The sequence below is a fragment of the Borostomias antarcticus genome (genome assembly GCF_949987555.1).
Source record: "Borostomias antarcticus genome assembly, chromosome: 5".
Taxonomy (NCBI): Eukaryota; Metazoa; Chordata; class Actinopteri; order Stomiiformes; family Stomiidae; genus Borostomias; species Borostomias antarcticus.
In genome coordinates this window covers 2,631,039-2,647,192 of record NC_140238.1, presented here as the reverse complement: position 1 = coordinate 2,647,192, position 16,154 = coordinate 2,631,039, and the positions used below count along the sequence as shown (strand labels likewise).

At 47.0% G+C, this 16,154-nt stretch overlaps 2 protein-coding genes across 3 annotated transcripts in view; both read right to left on the bottom strand.

Annotated features, from left to right (window-relative positions):
* The window catches only part of LOC311308723 (zinc finger protein DPF3-like), a gene marked incomplete at its 5' end in the record, with an annotated part of 22,513 nt that extends 17,301 nt beyond the window's left edge, over nt 1–5,212 (bottom strand). For both annotated transcript variants that reach the window (XR_014630438.1, XM_084437740.1), the window contains one exon: nt 5,181–5,212. Coding sequence is in view for 1 of the 2 variants with exons in the window: in XM_084437740.1 (XP_084293866.1) it covers nt 5,181–5,212 (32 nt within the window). The remainder of the gene's footprint in view (nt 1–5,180) is intronic.
* Nucleotides 5,213–5,885: 673 nt separating this feature from the next.
* Nucleotides 5,886–13,750, bottom strand: LOC311309054 (zinc finger FYVE domain-containing protein 1-like). The gene is made up of 11 exons (XM_084438203.1): nt 12,048–13,750; nt 11,458–11,962; nt 10,524–10,738; nt 10,234–10,340; nt 9,767–9,875; nt 9,055–9,152; nt 8,681–8,798; nt 8,378–8,548; nt 7,952–8,132; nt 7,759–7,872; nt 5,886–7,518 (listed from the first exon to the last, which is right to left on the bottom strand). The coding sequence occupies exons 1-11, from the start codon at nt 12,546–12,548 to the stop codon at nt 7,286–7,288; spliced, it is 2,352 nt and encodes a 783-aa protein (XP_084294329.1). The 5' UTR covers nt 12,549–13,750; the 3' UTR covers nt 5,886–7,285.
* Nucleotides 13,751–16,154: the final 2,404 nt, after the last annotated feature.

Here is a 16,154-nt window from a genome sequence, read left to right as displayed (position 1 = left end):
CATAAAATCTTCACATCCAATAATCCGCAGACATTGGGAACGTTAAATATTGATTAGAACACAGAGAGAGCTGTAGGGCATTGCGACCCCATTGTGGGACTTCACACTTGGGATGTAAAATCCGTAGCGCACGTCGAACCTGCTGACCCCTTCCGCTGCCGCACAAGCCAGGACGCGTGATCGAGGGTCATCCCGGGCAATCGGGTCAGATGCAAATGACGATGCTACATGATGATTAGCATGTCATGCTAATGACCCAGGTCGATCAGAGAACCAAACCAACCCCCCCCCCCCACGTTCTCAAGATCTCTACCCTTTGGTTAGACTCACGAGTCAGTCTCTACACTGGGACAGTGAACGTTTTGTTTTGATTCTCCACTCCAGTTAGGGACGAAGATAGGGGGAGGACATTATTTCCGACATGGCGGATCCACACTGAGACTATTGGGAGATGTAGCAGGCAGTGGCTCTGATTGCTTGCGTGGGTTTTAGGCGCTGTTCTAGCATCGACTTCCAACGGAGATGTTTCCAGATTGGCAGAGATCTGAATGGAGTCTGGCATCCCTAAACTAGCCTGTGATAAGAGTGGCTACGCTGTGGACAATCACTGGAATGACTGGGGCACAACGTCACAGCTGTGATCTAGGCTGAACTTTCCAGAGTTGTGACTTTCAGACAGTCTCGACCTCTGGATATGGGTGGAGGTGGGGGGGGGCATGTGACTGATTCGACACAGTGAGCTATGATTGGCTGCTATTCGGGGCACGGAATCAATGAGAGAAATGATTAGGCCGGGGAGGTCGCGGTGCGAAGCGTGTGTTCGGTTTAAATCAGGACAAACACACAGTAGGTCTACAGATTTAGCCTACAGGCCACAGATGACCCTGATATATCCGGGTGAATGAGCCGATTGATCAGTAGGCTCGCTAGCTCTAGCGTGTGCTAGCTAGTGACAATCCTGGCACTCCCTTCCCGGGTATCAATGTTAATATTCAGTGTGAAAGGAGGAGTAGATTTCACATTCATCGCCTGCATTCCCAACACATGCCCTGTATGGTAATTAGCCTACCTAATTAATCTCAACAGAGCCCGGAGCACAGACAGGTTTCCAACGCAGCACCTTAAACAATGGCGGCGTAATACTTCATGCGCTACATCCATGTTCGTAGGACTAGAGCATGGTTCTGTCGTGCTGATACCGAGGTGGGCCGGCTACTCAGGCCACTGGTGGCTCGGCGCGAGGAAACTGCAGCACAAGCTGGCCGTTAATCTCTTGAACATAGCCACCATACGTCAACATAATAAATGTCCCCCACATGTTCCCAATTACAATATTAGCAGGCAGCCATTTTGAAAGGGCATTAATGAGCTGCTCTAGTCGGAGCCAGAGAACCACAGAGCAGGCAGGATTGCCTTAGACGTGCAATTCCCTCTTCTCTCTCTCTCTCTCTCTCTCTCTCTCTCTCTCTCTCTCCTCTTGATAAGACAACTTCCAGCAGATAAAGAGACATGTTTGGAATGTTATCGCTCACGGAGAAGAAAGCTCCCCGGCTGAGATAAGGCAACAGTGTTTAAGCATTCTGGGAAAGCGAGGCGGCGTGTCGGTATGGCTGTGAAGAGCAAACAGGCTCAGGTACACAGGGAGAAGAGAGGAAGAGAAGTGTGAAGGACAGAGACATGTGTGAAACAGAGAGAGAGAGAGAGAAAATGGGGAAGACAGAAAGAAAGTGAGAGGAGAGAAAGACAGAGTGTGTGTGTGTGTGTGTGTGTGTGTGTGTGTGTGTGTGTGTGTGTGTGTGTGTGTGTGTGTGTGTGCAGATACCACCGAAAGGTTAAAGACTAACCATCAGATAGGAATTGATAACTAAGCTACATTGTCAGTTTGTAACATGAGGAGGAATAAGTCAGTCTCAGGTAAATAAAGAAGTAAGTCCCCCCCCGCCTTGTGAAAACCTACGACAGAGCTGTGCAAACAGCACACAGTGACCATCCCTGGGAAGAACAGGTGTTATTAAATAACAACAACAGATATCAGTTGCAATCTAAACACGGTTCGGCACTCATTTTGCCACCTGTGTAGCCTACAGTGTACCTGACTCCTTACACTACACTCATTAGGCTACACTCAGACAAGCTAGTCTTATGTGCGCCTGCAGCTATGCTAGGAGTGCACGCGAGGACAGCCATATTTCTATATGGAACATTATAGCCGACACTGTACAGAGATGAAGGTGTGAGGGAAGGATGGCCATTTGTTTCGGTAAAACCGCCGAGCGGAAAGGAAAACAAACGGTTTGTAAAAGTTGTGTTGGTAAAAATGTTGAAAGCTCCCTCGGTAGCGCGGTAACCGTCGGGGAGACGTCTGTCAGAGAGATCTGCCCCGAGCGGGCAGGTGCTGTGGCCTATGAGGGCGTTGAGTCGCCAACCATGAGACGCAGCATCTGAGAGCGCGGAAGGCGAGAGACACACGACGCTCTCTGCCTCGACACGCTCGCTTCTCTTTCTCTTTCTCTCTCTCGCTCTCTCTCTCTCTCTCCACCGTCCCAGGGGCCCCAGGGGGCCGCTGACTGAGTTGGTTTTCCGAGAAGGTGAGGAGACCGGAGCAAAACCAGAAGCGCACGCTCGCAAACGGTGTCCACATGCAAAGCCTCAGGTATCTCCGAGACACACACGCTCTGCTACATATGTGTGTTAGTGGAGGAGGGGGGAGAGGGTGGGGGGGGGGGGGGGGGGGGAATCTCACAGTCGGTGGGGGCCTCCGCTATCAGCGTTCGCCTGTCAACGGTCAGAGCTGCCACATGTCTCTACTGTGGCCGTTCAGCAGGGGCATTCCTACACATCTTGCATATTTCAGAGAGCTAACGCCATTCCAATAATGACTGGGAACAAAAGTTATATTCAGTTGTACTCAACTCCATTGTAATATCAGTGTAATAATAATAACGTAGGCCTATTTCCCTTCAACAACAACAACAACAGCAACACAAACAACATATGTAAATGGGATATGGTAGGCTACCTACTAAACGGCAAGAAAACTCTCAAAGAAAAGTCTGTTCTGGGAGAGCAGCTAGCTTGTGTCTTTGCAGGTGCACGTCTGCTTCTTCACAGGAAGCAACGCTGCACCACAAGGGAGGAGGACCTTCTGAGCGCTACTGCATCCTGACAGGGCCAGGGTGAGCACCGGAGCAAGAACAGACCCTGCCCCTGGCCTGCACACGGCAGGGCCCACCCCCAGCCTGCATGCCTGCCTGACTCCTGCCCCTGCACACGGCAGGGCCCACCATGAGCCTGCATGCCTGCCTGACTCCTGCCCCTGCACACGGCAGGGCCCACCATGAGCCTGCATGCCTGCCTGACTCATTCAAACTTAACTATTATTTCCTATCGACAGCTCGTCTACCCTACCTATCCACCTCTCTCAGAATTCATACATTAGGACATGGTAGAATGTACGTGTATGGTACACATACATACACATGCAAGTCCACACACACGCACACACACACAACAACACACACACACACACACACACACACAGAGAAAGAGACATCTTTTGCTACACCGATCCCATTTCTACACCAAACCAAAAAAGATCACCACCAAGCCATGTCTCTGAGATGAATATGCTTGATACAAAAAGGGTCAAACTGGTCCATGTGAGCGCCATCCAATTAGTGTCAAGTGTGACTAATTATAATCTGACAAACGTGTGAAATGAAGTCAGAAACCCGAGACGCTGGATAATTATAGCAGATTGAAACACTTCATTAAGCCCTGCGTTTATAGCGAGGAGACATTCCACATGAGAATGCTAAAAGCTTCCGGAGATGAAGCAGCAGCTTCGCGTACGATTCTATGAGCAGGTTGGTCCCGTTGGATGCCAGGATAAGGCTCTCCAAAAGGAAAACAGGCCTAAATCCTGTGTAATCACAATAAAACAACGAGGCGCCTTGCCAATGACAAGCCACAGGCAATGAAGAGCGCCAAAGAGGTTAATTCCCACATACTTACTTCAGCAATCGTCAAAATACAATAGCAACAGTGTAAGGATGGTATGTACGCGAGGAGCCCACTCTCCTGCTCCTCCCGGGCCCACGGGGGTGCCACGGTACCTCCGTAGAGTGGCAGATGGGTCTCCTGGTTGTGCCCAACACTTCCTCCCTGTTGAAGCCTATCCTGACAGATGGGCCCCGGATTCTGGACCCGGCTAATCTGCCCCGCTCCTCCACTTAAAGGCACAGTGAAGTTACAGCCTACCTTACTCTTCACCTCAGACCATGGCTACTGTAGGCTACTGTTCACAAGGGGACGTGGGCTACTAAAGCCCTGCTGCCACTGCTTCCGTGCACAAATGTGGAGGATATTCATGATGAAGCAATGTCTTCATGGATGCTTTTACAAGAGGCAGTTCTGCATTATATTCTGAACTGACAATAGAGAAATATATGATAGAACAAAGGGAAAATTCTGTATCTCAGAGATACACTGTATATTTTCCTTGCGAACAAAGACTAGACTGCATTGCTTTGTGTGTGGATGCAACTATAGACGCGTTCTATTCGAGAAGGGTTTTCCCAAGCTGGGGCTCAAATTGCTGTCACTTTTTCGGAAGGCATGCAAACGCAAAATGCCTCCTCCCTCCTCCTCCCTCGCTCTGCCGGGTCCCGACCACATCTGCGCTGGAGGAGCTGAAGTTGACATGTCGACAATTTACACCAACTGTAAACGAGTCTTGGAATGTCAAATGTTATTCCGTAGACATCGGCCCATGACCTTTCCCAACCACTGCAAATGCATTTCGCTTTTAATTATCATAGTTTCTGTGCGAGTCTTTTGTTCAGACACTTTATAGGCGATTCAGTTTATTTGTAACACCAAATTAAAATCCGTTCAGTGGATCAGTCCGTACAGAACGACCAGCATCATATAGCCAAATCGAAATGGCATATGCATAACATGTCTGAGAAAAATGTAAAGTCATGACTGTCAAATAAAAACTAACCAGGCTACTTTGGAGAATGCACTATGCAAGAAGAAATAGGCACATTATTGGTAACGACAGTTCAATCCGTCATGTGCATACGTCTCGGATTTACATACATTGACGGTTACTTATAGTCTACGTGTTGGAAACAAAGTAACAGTATATAATTCCAGTAATTTGTCAAATTACTTACGCCTTTAGTGGATTCTGAATGACAGCCGCCATTTTGCTACAATGTAACGCAATATCAGCGTCTTGCAGTTCTGAGGGAAACCTACGAAAAAGCAACCAATCACAGCCTGGGTTGAAATCGTTAGCCAATGCATTGGCAGTACATGTGAATAAAGGCGTGGCTTATGGAGTGAACTGTCAAAATAATTTTAAAGGGTTCTCCCTGTATTTATATTGCACAAAACTAAATACCGATACTTTTAAAGGGACACGTCAGTTCACGCCATACGTATTAGTATGGTAAATAATGCCATTATTCTGTTTGGTTATTGAATCATATCACATATATAGATTCCTCAGAGGCTATAGTGCTTGAAAATGTAATGTAACTTGATGCCACAAGAAGTCACGAATACTTGTCATGACATTATGATCTCGCAGCAGCCTCCCTGCTACCACAAATACAGTTCACATGCAGTTATACTCTGGACTCTAGGTGGACCACACTGCTTCTGCAGGGTTGGAGAGTCCCAGACTAGAAAAACAAACACACACACAGGCACACACAACACACACACAGGCACACACAGGCACACCACGCACACAGGCACACACAAACACAAACACACACACACACACAGACATACATGCATAGAACAATTCCATCGCCTGACATTGAAAGTATGTAGACATGCGCACTTTTCAGAGGGCAAGTTTATTAGCAGAGTCAAATAATTCATATTTCATATCTCTCTTGTTTAGTACATGAATTATGAGTGTAAATGAAAGCATACAGACTGTTGTCATTCAGAAACATTAGACATGATCAGTGACATTTACCTCTCAAACAACACAATGGGTATTTCAAAGGACTTCACAACTTGCTGGGGGTCATAATTGTAGTAGTGCAATGTGCATCACAGAAAAATGGCTAGTGTGATACAACCTCATTATTCTAACCAGATACACAGTACACATTCTGACTCAAAGCAAATCCACCATAATATTCTTACACACAACCAAGCATCGCATTTAATGGAAAAATAGCATAATAGGTTTACAAGCAAGACAAAATGTTTTATATTCATTTTTTTATATAGTCAGAATTGTAAAGGCATTTGCTTGGTATGTATCCAGGTATTACTTGTTCTGACTTGTCCCCTAATTTATCTAAAACTACTCTTTCAAACATATTATCAATAGAGATGTTGACGGAAAAGTTTGTTAAAGCTTGATTTACTCAATATACCATTCTCTGTTTCATCTAAACAAAAAAGAAAGATACATTACAAAAATGCCACTCCATATAAGTTAGACAATGAGGTTCAGTGTTGGTTTTTCAAAGGTCACCCTCTGAACGTCTAAAGGCCATCTTTTTTTTTTCTGCAATTGATAAATATTTTCTTTCCACATCTAAAATCTAAATTGTACACTCCCCTAGCATAATTATATCTTCAATTCAACCATAATCACATGGTAAAATACCCAGGAAGTTATGTCCACACCACACAGAAACAGTAACCTGAACGGCTCTTAGAAGACCAGATAGTCTTAATCAAAGCTTAGATTTCAGTTACACTCTTGACAGACAGACCGGTTGTATAGTCTCTGCTTTTTGGCCACGATAAGCAGCAGCTTTTCACAGCTGCAACAGACTTAGTGCAAAAACTAAACGTTTGCAGTAGAGCATGCAATTGTAAATGTTGATGGCAATATCCCATTACCATTACACCTTATATGACATCAGTACAACTACACTTAATTGTAGAATTAATTAAAACTCATCATAAAAACCCCACAGGGATCTCAACAAACTTTTTTTTTTACATTATACAAATGTAATTTTTTCTATGGTACAAAAATATTCAACAAAAGAGCAGTGATTCGTGTCAATGCAGGCTAAAACTCCTGTCTCTCTTTCAACAGGGACGAGTAAAGTAGCATGTATGTTCCTGTTGTTCTACAAGGCATCGGGGACCCTGGATCTCTCCGGCCTCTCCAGCCCCCGGAACGCGGGACGGAACCATCAGCCTAACAGGAGGTATGGTAGAGGAGGTGAGCGAAGCCCGGGGCTCCAGAGTGAGACGCTCTCCCACCTGGGCCCTGAGGAAGGAAGACCAACGATGCTCAAAGATCCCCTGGTTTCTGGCTGCAGCTGGCGCACACGCGCACGGGGTGGTCCCACCCCCTGGAGGGCACCGGGCGGCGCTCCGGGGAGCACTCGTCGCACACGCCCTGCCCGCAGGCGCGACAGTGGTGCTTGGACAGCTTGGCGGTGAAGTCGCGTTGGCAGTGGTGGCAGGAGAGGATGTCCTGGTCGGGGACCCAGTAGGCCGGGCGGGCCGCCTCCTTCACCAAGCCTGGGGACAGCAGACACGCTAGGTCACGGGGACGACCGCTCAAATGTCACGGTCTAGCACTGACTCACTACAATGGCTAACGTTAGGATTTCAAAAAAGATTGTGTTACTATGTTTTGAATCACTTAATACGTGGAGACATTCCTCATGAGGCCAGTAGATGTCAGTCTGCCCATGTCTCTAACGATCGCAGCCATCTGGCGTCCCGTTACACAATAGTCTTATTTTACACCATGCTCACCCAGAGGGATGTCAATGGCAGTGACCACAGCTCCCAAAGTGTTAGTCACCACCTCGCCGACCTTCCTGGCTAGGGTCCCGCCTTCCTCCTCCTCCGCCTCTGACTCGGGTCGCTCTGCGCACAGCGAGACAGCTAGGTTAGCGCTAGCAGAGAGATGCGAGTGACCTTTAACCCGGCGGTCGGCGCCGCCCACCTGCGTGTCTCTCTCTCTGCTCGAAGCAGACGTCGCAGACCCGAACGGGCGCCGGTCCCCAGCCTCTCTCCTGGACGGGCGCGGCTTTGGACGAGCAGCTGTCACAGAAGCCCTCCCCGCAGGCACGGCAGTGGTGCTTAGTGTCGTTGTCCTGGAAGACGCTGTGGCACGCGTGGCACGCCTGTACGGAGCAAGGGACGAAAAAAAAACGACGGTGACAACAACAACAACAGGTTGTAATTGACCTGACCTTTTGAGGCGTAGGGAACGAAGCGGGGGCCTCTCCGAGTCTTATCTTGCGACACGCAAACACGGGTTGAGTAAGAGCTCCCGGCTGAGTGCCAGAGAAGGGCAGTAAACAGGTCTCTGGATGGCAAAGTGTCGAGTCGGCTGTTGGAGAGCGCTGGGGGCGGGTGTGTCACTCACCAGGATGAGGGAGTTGGGTTTCCAGTAGGCCGGGGCGATCTGATCCGTCAGCCAAGAGGTGACGGCCTTGGCAGGCTTGACGCTCAGCTCGGACACGGACTGGGAGATGTAGCTGACTCCGTCTAAAAGACGCTGGGCCGCGTTGCCGTTGTCCTTCAGAAAGCCGCCAGACTGCGGAGGGAGTTCGGATCGGATTTACATACCGTTAGTGACAACACTGTTGTCTGAGATCGTCTGTTCCAAGATTGTATCAACTAGGTATTCGTGTATATAAATAGGTTGGATCGCAGCGTTTTTTCCTACCCCAGGCCATACGTGCTGGATTTCAGTGCGGACCACAGTGTCCACTGGATCCTGGTTCCCATACCAGTACTGGCGGCTCCGATAGATCACCCCACAGTTGGGACATTCAATCACATACCTGCAGACACAGACACACAAGAAACAAAGACAAATTCTGATACAAAGACGCTACAACTGCATATCTCACTCCACAGTGGAGCAGTGGAGCTACAGCATCTCATATCCCAACACAAAGTGGCAGTGGGGCTGTAGATTTCACAACACATCCGACTGTGGAGCTCTGTGGTTAAAATTAGAGGAACGGGCGGTAACTCAAGCCTAACCTTTGACCCACCCCTCACTACCCATGACCCCTGGAGTGAAGTGCAGCTCACCCAGACCAGGCGTATCTGGCCAGGCCCAACCACGGAGAGTCTGACGACGCAGAGGTCTTCGGAATCACCACTACCTCCTTCCCCCCTTCGTAGCAGGCCTAGAGGGGAGACACCCATGTTAAAGATACACAGAAAGGGAAGTAGGAGAACATCTTGCTTCCGTACTTTGACGTATTTCCGCCTGAAATGGGCTGCAAGGGCGGGACATACGTTTAGATGAATTTCATTGGAACGTTATCGAGCAGGCGGGATATTCTCTCTCTAAGGCTGTCTATCTCGCTATCTAACTCACTATCTTGCTGTCTCACTAGCTAACTATCTCAAATACCACTATTCTGCAACGTATTCTGGCTTCTACATACATTTATATACTACAGAGTAGTTGACGTTTTGATTGACAGGGTGGATGTCGTGAGATTATTGGCCTAAAATCTAAGGTACCTGGTGTCGTAATTGCAAGTGACCTACCGTTTTCCAGGAAGTAAGAAATTATATACTTTGATATAAGATTACAACGAAAGTAGAATTTTGTACACTTTTTTGGCATACATCGTTGAATAGGTGAACACTATGACCAATTATGTGAACCAAAACGGGACAGAATGCCTTTTTCATTTCTGTGCGACTTTAACCTTCGGAGTCGATGGCGACGTCGACAGAAACAACTGATTTGGGGTGCCCCTAGGCTGGAGCGGTCGTCCACTGGGCTCACCTTGCAGGTGTAGATGCGGTTGTCGAAGTGGGCGGAGTAGCGGCAGCGGTGTTTGGCGTCGTGTCCGACCCCCTCGCCCAGGTGGTTCATGCTGTTCCTGCATCCCGAGCTGAAATACAAACCACACGGTGACGTGAAAACACGGTGAGGCTTCTGTAGCTCAGTTGGTAGAGCAGGTCGTTCAGTGAGCGAAGGGTCGGCGGTTCGAATCCCGGCTCCGACTGTCCACATGTCGAAGTGTCCTTGAGCAAAACGCCCAACCCCAAATTGTTCCCAATGAGCAGGTTAGCACCTTGCATGGCAGCTACTGCCATTGTAAAGCGCCATTGAATGGGTGAATAAGAGGCCATTGTAAAGCGCTTTGAGTGCCACTAAGGTGGAAAAGCACTATATAAGTGCAGTCCATTTCCCATGAAAACACAAATCGCTTATAAAGTCAGTGAGAGAGAAACAGAGATGGTACTAACCCACAGCTGAGGCAGACGCTGGAGCAGGTGAAGTACTCGTCGGGGAAGAAGCAGCTGTGCGCTAGAAGCTCGTCCACAATCTCCCCGTTAAAGCGCTCGCTTAAAGCCTGTACAAAGGAGACGGATCACACCCGGCTAAAAATGAACAACGCTGACACATCCGGTTCTTGAACAATATACTTGATGTTCTTCTAGGACGGGACGATAATTAAAAACTATCCTGGCTGACACAGGTCTGACACCAGCTGGTTGCTGGGCTATAAACAACCCTTCCCTCCCTCCCCCCTTACCTGCAGGGCTTTGAAGATGACGGTTGGGGTGCGGGGCGAGCGGGTGGAGTTGTTGTCGAGGAGCTGCTCCAGGTTGCGCTGGAGGCCGCCAAAGTCTGTCGGGGGGGTGCAGGTCTGGGTGCCGTGATACTGGATGGAGCTGAAGGCCTCTGGGAAACGGCCCAGCTTCCTGAAGCGCTCCACCAGCAGCCGGTCCACAGAGTCTGACGACTTGTCTGGAACAACGAGAGCAGATTGAGAAGGGATACATCAACAGGGCCATTTTACAGCCGTCACATTTGAAATAATAGCGTGGAGATTCCTGTGGTTCCTGACTAGCCAAACATGTTCCTTGGAATGACAATAGTTAGTTTGAACATTGCAGTGTGTCACAGGGCGTGCTTCAAGCTCTACGCCCAGGTTTACTCTGCGCCTGTAATTATCCAGTCACCTCACTTGTCCTATGTGAAGACACGGATAGAACGGCCTCGACTGCTATTGGCCAAATATGCCAGACAATCTACTGTTGTCCATTCACTCGCCCAGTGAAGAAGATGGAGATAAATGGTAAATGGTAAATGGACTGCACTTATATAGCGCTTTTCCACCTTAGCGGCACTCAAAGCGCTTTACAATGGCCTCTCATTCACCCATTCACACACACACTCACACACCAATGGCGGCAGCTGCCATGCAAGGTGCTAACCTGCACATTGGGAGCAATTTGGGGTTAGGTGTCTTGCTCAAAGACACTTCGACATGTGGACAGTCAGAGCTGGGATTCGAACCACTGACCCTTCGATCACTGAACGACCCGCTCTACCAACTGAGCTACAGCCGCCCCCTCCTACTGTTGTCCATTCACTCCCCCAGTGAAGAAGATGGAGATGGCACTGACTGATGAGAACAGCGAATAACCACACCACCAAGCCATTAGTTCCCAGATAATACTGACCCGAGCCCAGGAGCTTAGTATGGACGGTCTCATGGAAGATGACCACGGCAGGTCCCAGAGTAGACAGAGGGACGTCCAGCCCACAGCGGGCCGTGGTGGCCTTCAGCTCCTTGGTGAAGTGCCTCAGGTAGGCGTCGGACGCATCTCCCAGGAACTTGAAGAGGTCGTCGTGGAGCCGGTCAGCGTGGGTGCGGTAGATGATAAGGTCGGAGACGGCGAGCACCTTGAGGAGGAGGCGGGTTCTCTGACCCTGGTTGGAGCAGTTGCCCAGCAGGCCCTCGGTGTCAATGACCACCACTTTGTGGACGGGGTCGAGAGCCGCCCAAACACCCACCGTGCAAGACTCTTGAGTGGGGGAGGTCTTGAACACCTCCCTGCCCATGAAGAACGTGTGGTTCAGAGTGTGGGATTTGCCCTCTCCCGTGTTGCCAAAGATGGACACCACTTTGAGAAGCTTGTCCGGCGCACAGTTCAATGTCTTCACAAAATTGTCTTCATCCTTTATCTGTAATAAACAGTTTCATTAAAAGATAATTAATAAAAGTTAATTTAGTAATCATGTTTGACAAGACCTCCTTCGCGTTACCCACCTGCATCTCCTCATTCTCATCAACCAGGAGGAAACTGCTGACTTTATCCAGAAGTTTGGCTCTACGGGCTTCAGCCTCGTCTAAAACCCCCAGGCTTGGGGGTGCCAGTACCTCTATGGGCTTGGGTGGAGGGGGATAGGTAGTGAGTTGGTGTTTCTTCTTGTTACCGCCACTGTGGGTGCGCTTCTGACAGTCTTGGCACAGGTTCACTTTGCAGTTCTGGCAGCGGACCACCGCCCGGTGCTGTCCGCCGTTCCCCGGACCTCCATTGCCCCCTTTGCAGTTGTCACAGTAGGGGACGTGACCGGGCCCGATCTCGACCCGCTTGTGGTTCCTCAAGTACTCTTGACTGTGAAGCTCCTCCTCGCAGCGAACACACTGCAGGTTTGTACACTCGTCGCATTCGAAAGCGGCCTCCTCCGAGCCGCCACAAGCATAGCTCTCCTGGCAGATCAGGCTGGTATTAACTCCCTTGTCTGAAGATGAGCCATGGCCGCTCATTGTCTCTCAATACACAGTGTAACGCTAGCTGGACTAGTCTGACTTTAATGCCAACTACTTCCAATAGCAAAGTGGAAAAGCCCAGCATATGACCTTAGTGTTCTATAATAATGTGCTTATGTTCTCCACAGACTACTGCACCCGTAGGCTATAGGCTACACCTTGACATTAATGACTTTAACACAGTTGCATGATGACACTTTGAACTCTAAATGTTCTGCTACTCTATATACATCTATAGTTTTTTAATACAGCATAGGTCAAACGTGATGTCAGTGTGTGACAGTGCAAATATAATTACAGTGAGGCAGTCAGGTAGAATGGTTAGCTAGCTGGCCTTTCTAAGTCACTACTTTTCTTGTAAACATATTTTTTCTCTCCAGTAAAGCCTTTCTAGCTAACTGGTCTCATCAAACATCACAACAGAACAAAATCCTTTAGCTGCCAAAGAACAGAGTCAGAAAATGGTGCAAACAAACAGTAAGGCAGCTGGACAGCCAGCCCAGCTAGTGACAAAACAACTGGTTAATTATTTCCCCTGAAATATGAATGTGCAAATGTAACACTTGTCCACAGTTGTACCCAGGTAAGCTGTCTCGGCAGCATGCATTAACTCTTCTTGAAGCAAAAAACTTCCAGTTTACTTTATGGAAAGCTTATTTATATTAGCTGCCTTTGCTTGGTATCTAACAGTAAATAACTAACTGCAGATAACAGTAACAAGCCAATTGTGCAATATATAACTTACTAACTTGCTGTAACTTGACATTCAAACACGGTGATCTAGCATCAGCTATGCAAACACAGCTTCCCAAACAAAGGAGTATATTAAGCTAGCTTCACTTAACTGATACACAGTCAACGACTGACACAGAATTATTCCACGGTCCACGAAATCCCAAGTTAGTCAGCTATACAAATCAACATTAGCTAGTGTTGCTAAACCAGTAGCAACAAATCCTAGTCCGTATTATAAAAATGTGGCTAGCTAACGTTAGCTAGCTAGCTCTGACTAGCTAACAACTTGTCAACAACAACAATAATAAACAGTAGCGAGCAGTCAATGTTCGGATATCAGCGGATCCGTTCTCAAAATAAAACAAAATATGAAATGAATGGCACAGTTCCGTTTGAGAAGTCTTTAAAAAAACAGTTATTGCATTGAGATCCACTTTAGCGGTGTCATTGTTTTGTCCCCCTCCCTGACGGACTTCTCTGGGATGTTTTGTTGCCAGGTCAGATCAGCTGATCAGATTGTTTTTTTGTCACAGGGTCGGGGGAGGGCAGATGATAGTGCATGATGGGAGTTGTAGTTGCCACACAGCTTCCAAGATCGGCTGGTGAAATCAATACTATTCTTTTAGAATCTGCACATACATTCATATGAATTATATATATAAAAATTAATTACAATTATATATATATATATATATATATAAAAATTACAATTATATATATATAATTGTAATTTATTTTTATCTAATACATTATCTATGTATATTCTCTATCTATTCTGCCGTACTTTTTCCCCTACTGCTGTTGGACTGCTTTTTCCCCCACTGCTGAAACCCCAAATTACCTCCATGGGGATTATTAAAGTATCTTATTTTATCTTATGTTATCTATCTATCAATCTTATACAAATGGCATCAGGCCGTGTTCTGCAGCATCTCAAATCCACCACAGACCCCCTGTGGTTCGCCTACAGAGCCGACAGGTCAGTGGACGACGCAGTAAACATGGCCCTTCACTACATTCTCCAGCACCTGAGTCCGCAGGCACCTACGCCAGGATCCTGTTTGTGAACATCAGCTCTGCTTTCAACACCATCCTACCACCCACTCTCTGGAGTGTGTGCTCTCCCAGCTGCACGTGCCCGACTCCACCTGCAGGTGGATCACTGACTTCCTGTCTGACAGGAAGCAGCATGTGAAACTGTGTGACTCCAGGACCAACAGCGCAGGTTCCCACAAGGCTGTGTTCTTTCCCCTCTTCTCTTCTTAAACAGCTGCACCTCCAGACACCAATCGTATACAAATAAAGTTTGATTTGAATCTTCGAGGGAGATACCTTTTGCACCACCGTCACACAGCCTGATTGTACCACATCTCAACCGCACACACATTATATATATAAAACAATGCTCATCTATCACGGTACATTCAGACTGTACATACTCATCATACTCCATTCTGTATATTGTGTAATTTTACATGTATGCCTTTCTTCTTATTGATTATATTGTATTTGCACTGTATCTTGTATTGCATTGTATTTTGTATTTGCACTGTCCTGTCCTGTACCCTGTCCAATGTCCTCTCCATCAGCGTATGCCATTACCCTAGTCAAATCCCTAGTATGTGTAAACCACATGGCGAATAAACAGATCTTGAATCTTGAGGTGTGATATTAGTCAGATTGGGGTGTATAGATTACCACCATTACCCACAGGTTTCTACCAGCCATTTTGCTTTTCACAAAAGCAAAGAGGAACAGCTTTAATGGTAAAGCTTTTCAGATCAGGTCATTCATTTCAATGGCCTTTGTCTTGTAAATGAGAAGCTCAAAGAGACAGCAGGTGACCAGTGTCCTCTCTGGAGTTGGGTGACAGAGCCCTCTATGCAGGTCAGCTCTACTGGGCTCTCTCAGTCTTTCCCTCCATTTTTATCAGAGGATATACCAACCTGGATGTAAGTTTCCCAAGTGATCCATTCAAGCTCTTGTCATAGACTAGTCTCCCATAGCCAGACCTAGCCTATATAATATCTAAGTGGATGGCCTGTTTTATTCTCAGCAATACTATCATGAGGATATTCATTAAACTAATCTGAGGTGTAATTAAATGATGCACTGAGTTTCCAAATAACTACTCAAGCTCTCAATTTTTAAAAATACATTGACAAACTGCACAACTCTGATACAACCAAAAAACATTATTCAAACATATTCAAATATTATGTTAACAATTATATTTCTCATTTCCTTTGACAAACCATATTGAGTCAAATGTAAGAAATAACATGAAAAACTAGACAAAATGTGACAAAACAAAACATGATACCTCTACGAGAGGCTTGCAAATGTACAATGGAATTAATTATACAGTAGCTATGCCAATTACAGTAACAAAGACCACAATTATAGGATCGTGAGATTTTTCCAAATAAATGGGTTTTGATGGAGGAGACTACATCATGATACTGTGCTCAATACTTCCCCTCAGATGCTCAAAATCTCTCCATCAAAGAGAAACCCTGAAACCTTGGAAGGAGAATTGGAAGGAGAATTGTACTCTGGAGGTCAACTTTGAAAACAGTCTTTATGGAGATTGTCTGTTATTACATGACACCTTACAACAATGCTGTGTGACTTTATCCTGTGGAGAAGAAAGTCTCGCCATACTGAATACAGTGGGAGGATGAGAGAGGGGGGGGTCTGGCCCTTTGGCTATTCACAAGGCTTTGAGCTGGGGTTAAACAGTAGCTTTATAATCCAAAGAAGGGTTGATTTAATTAATTCAGTTTTCATGGTACAAAATCCATACTTTTATGCAACACACTGAAAATCCCACATGCAGTAAGAGTGTTTGTGCAATGATGCCACCAG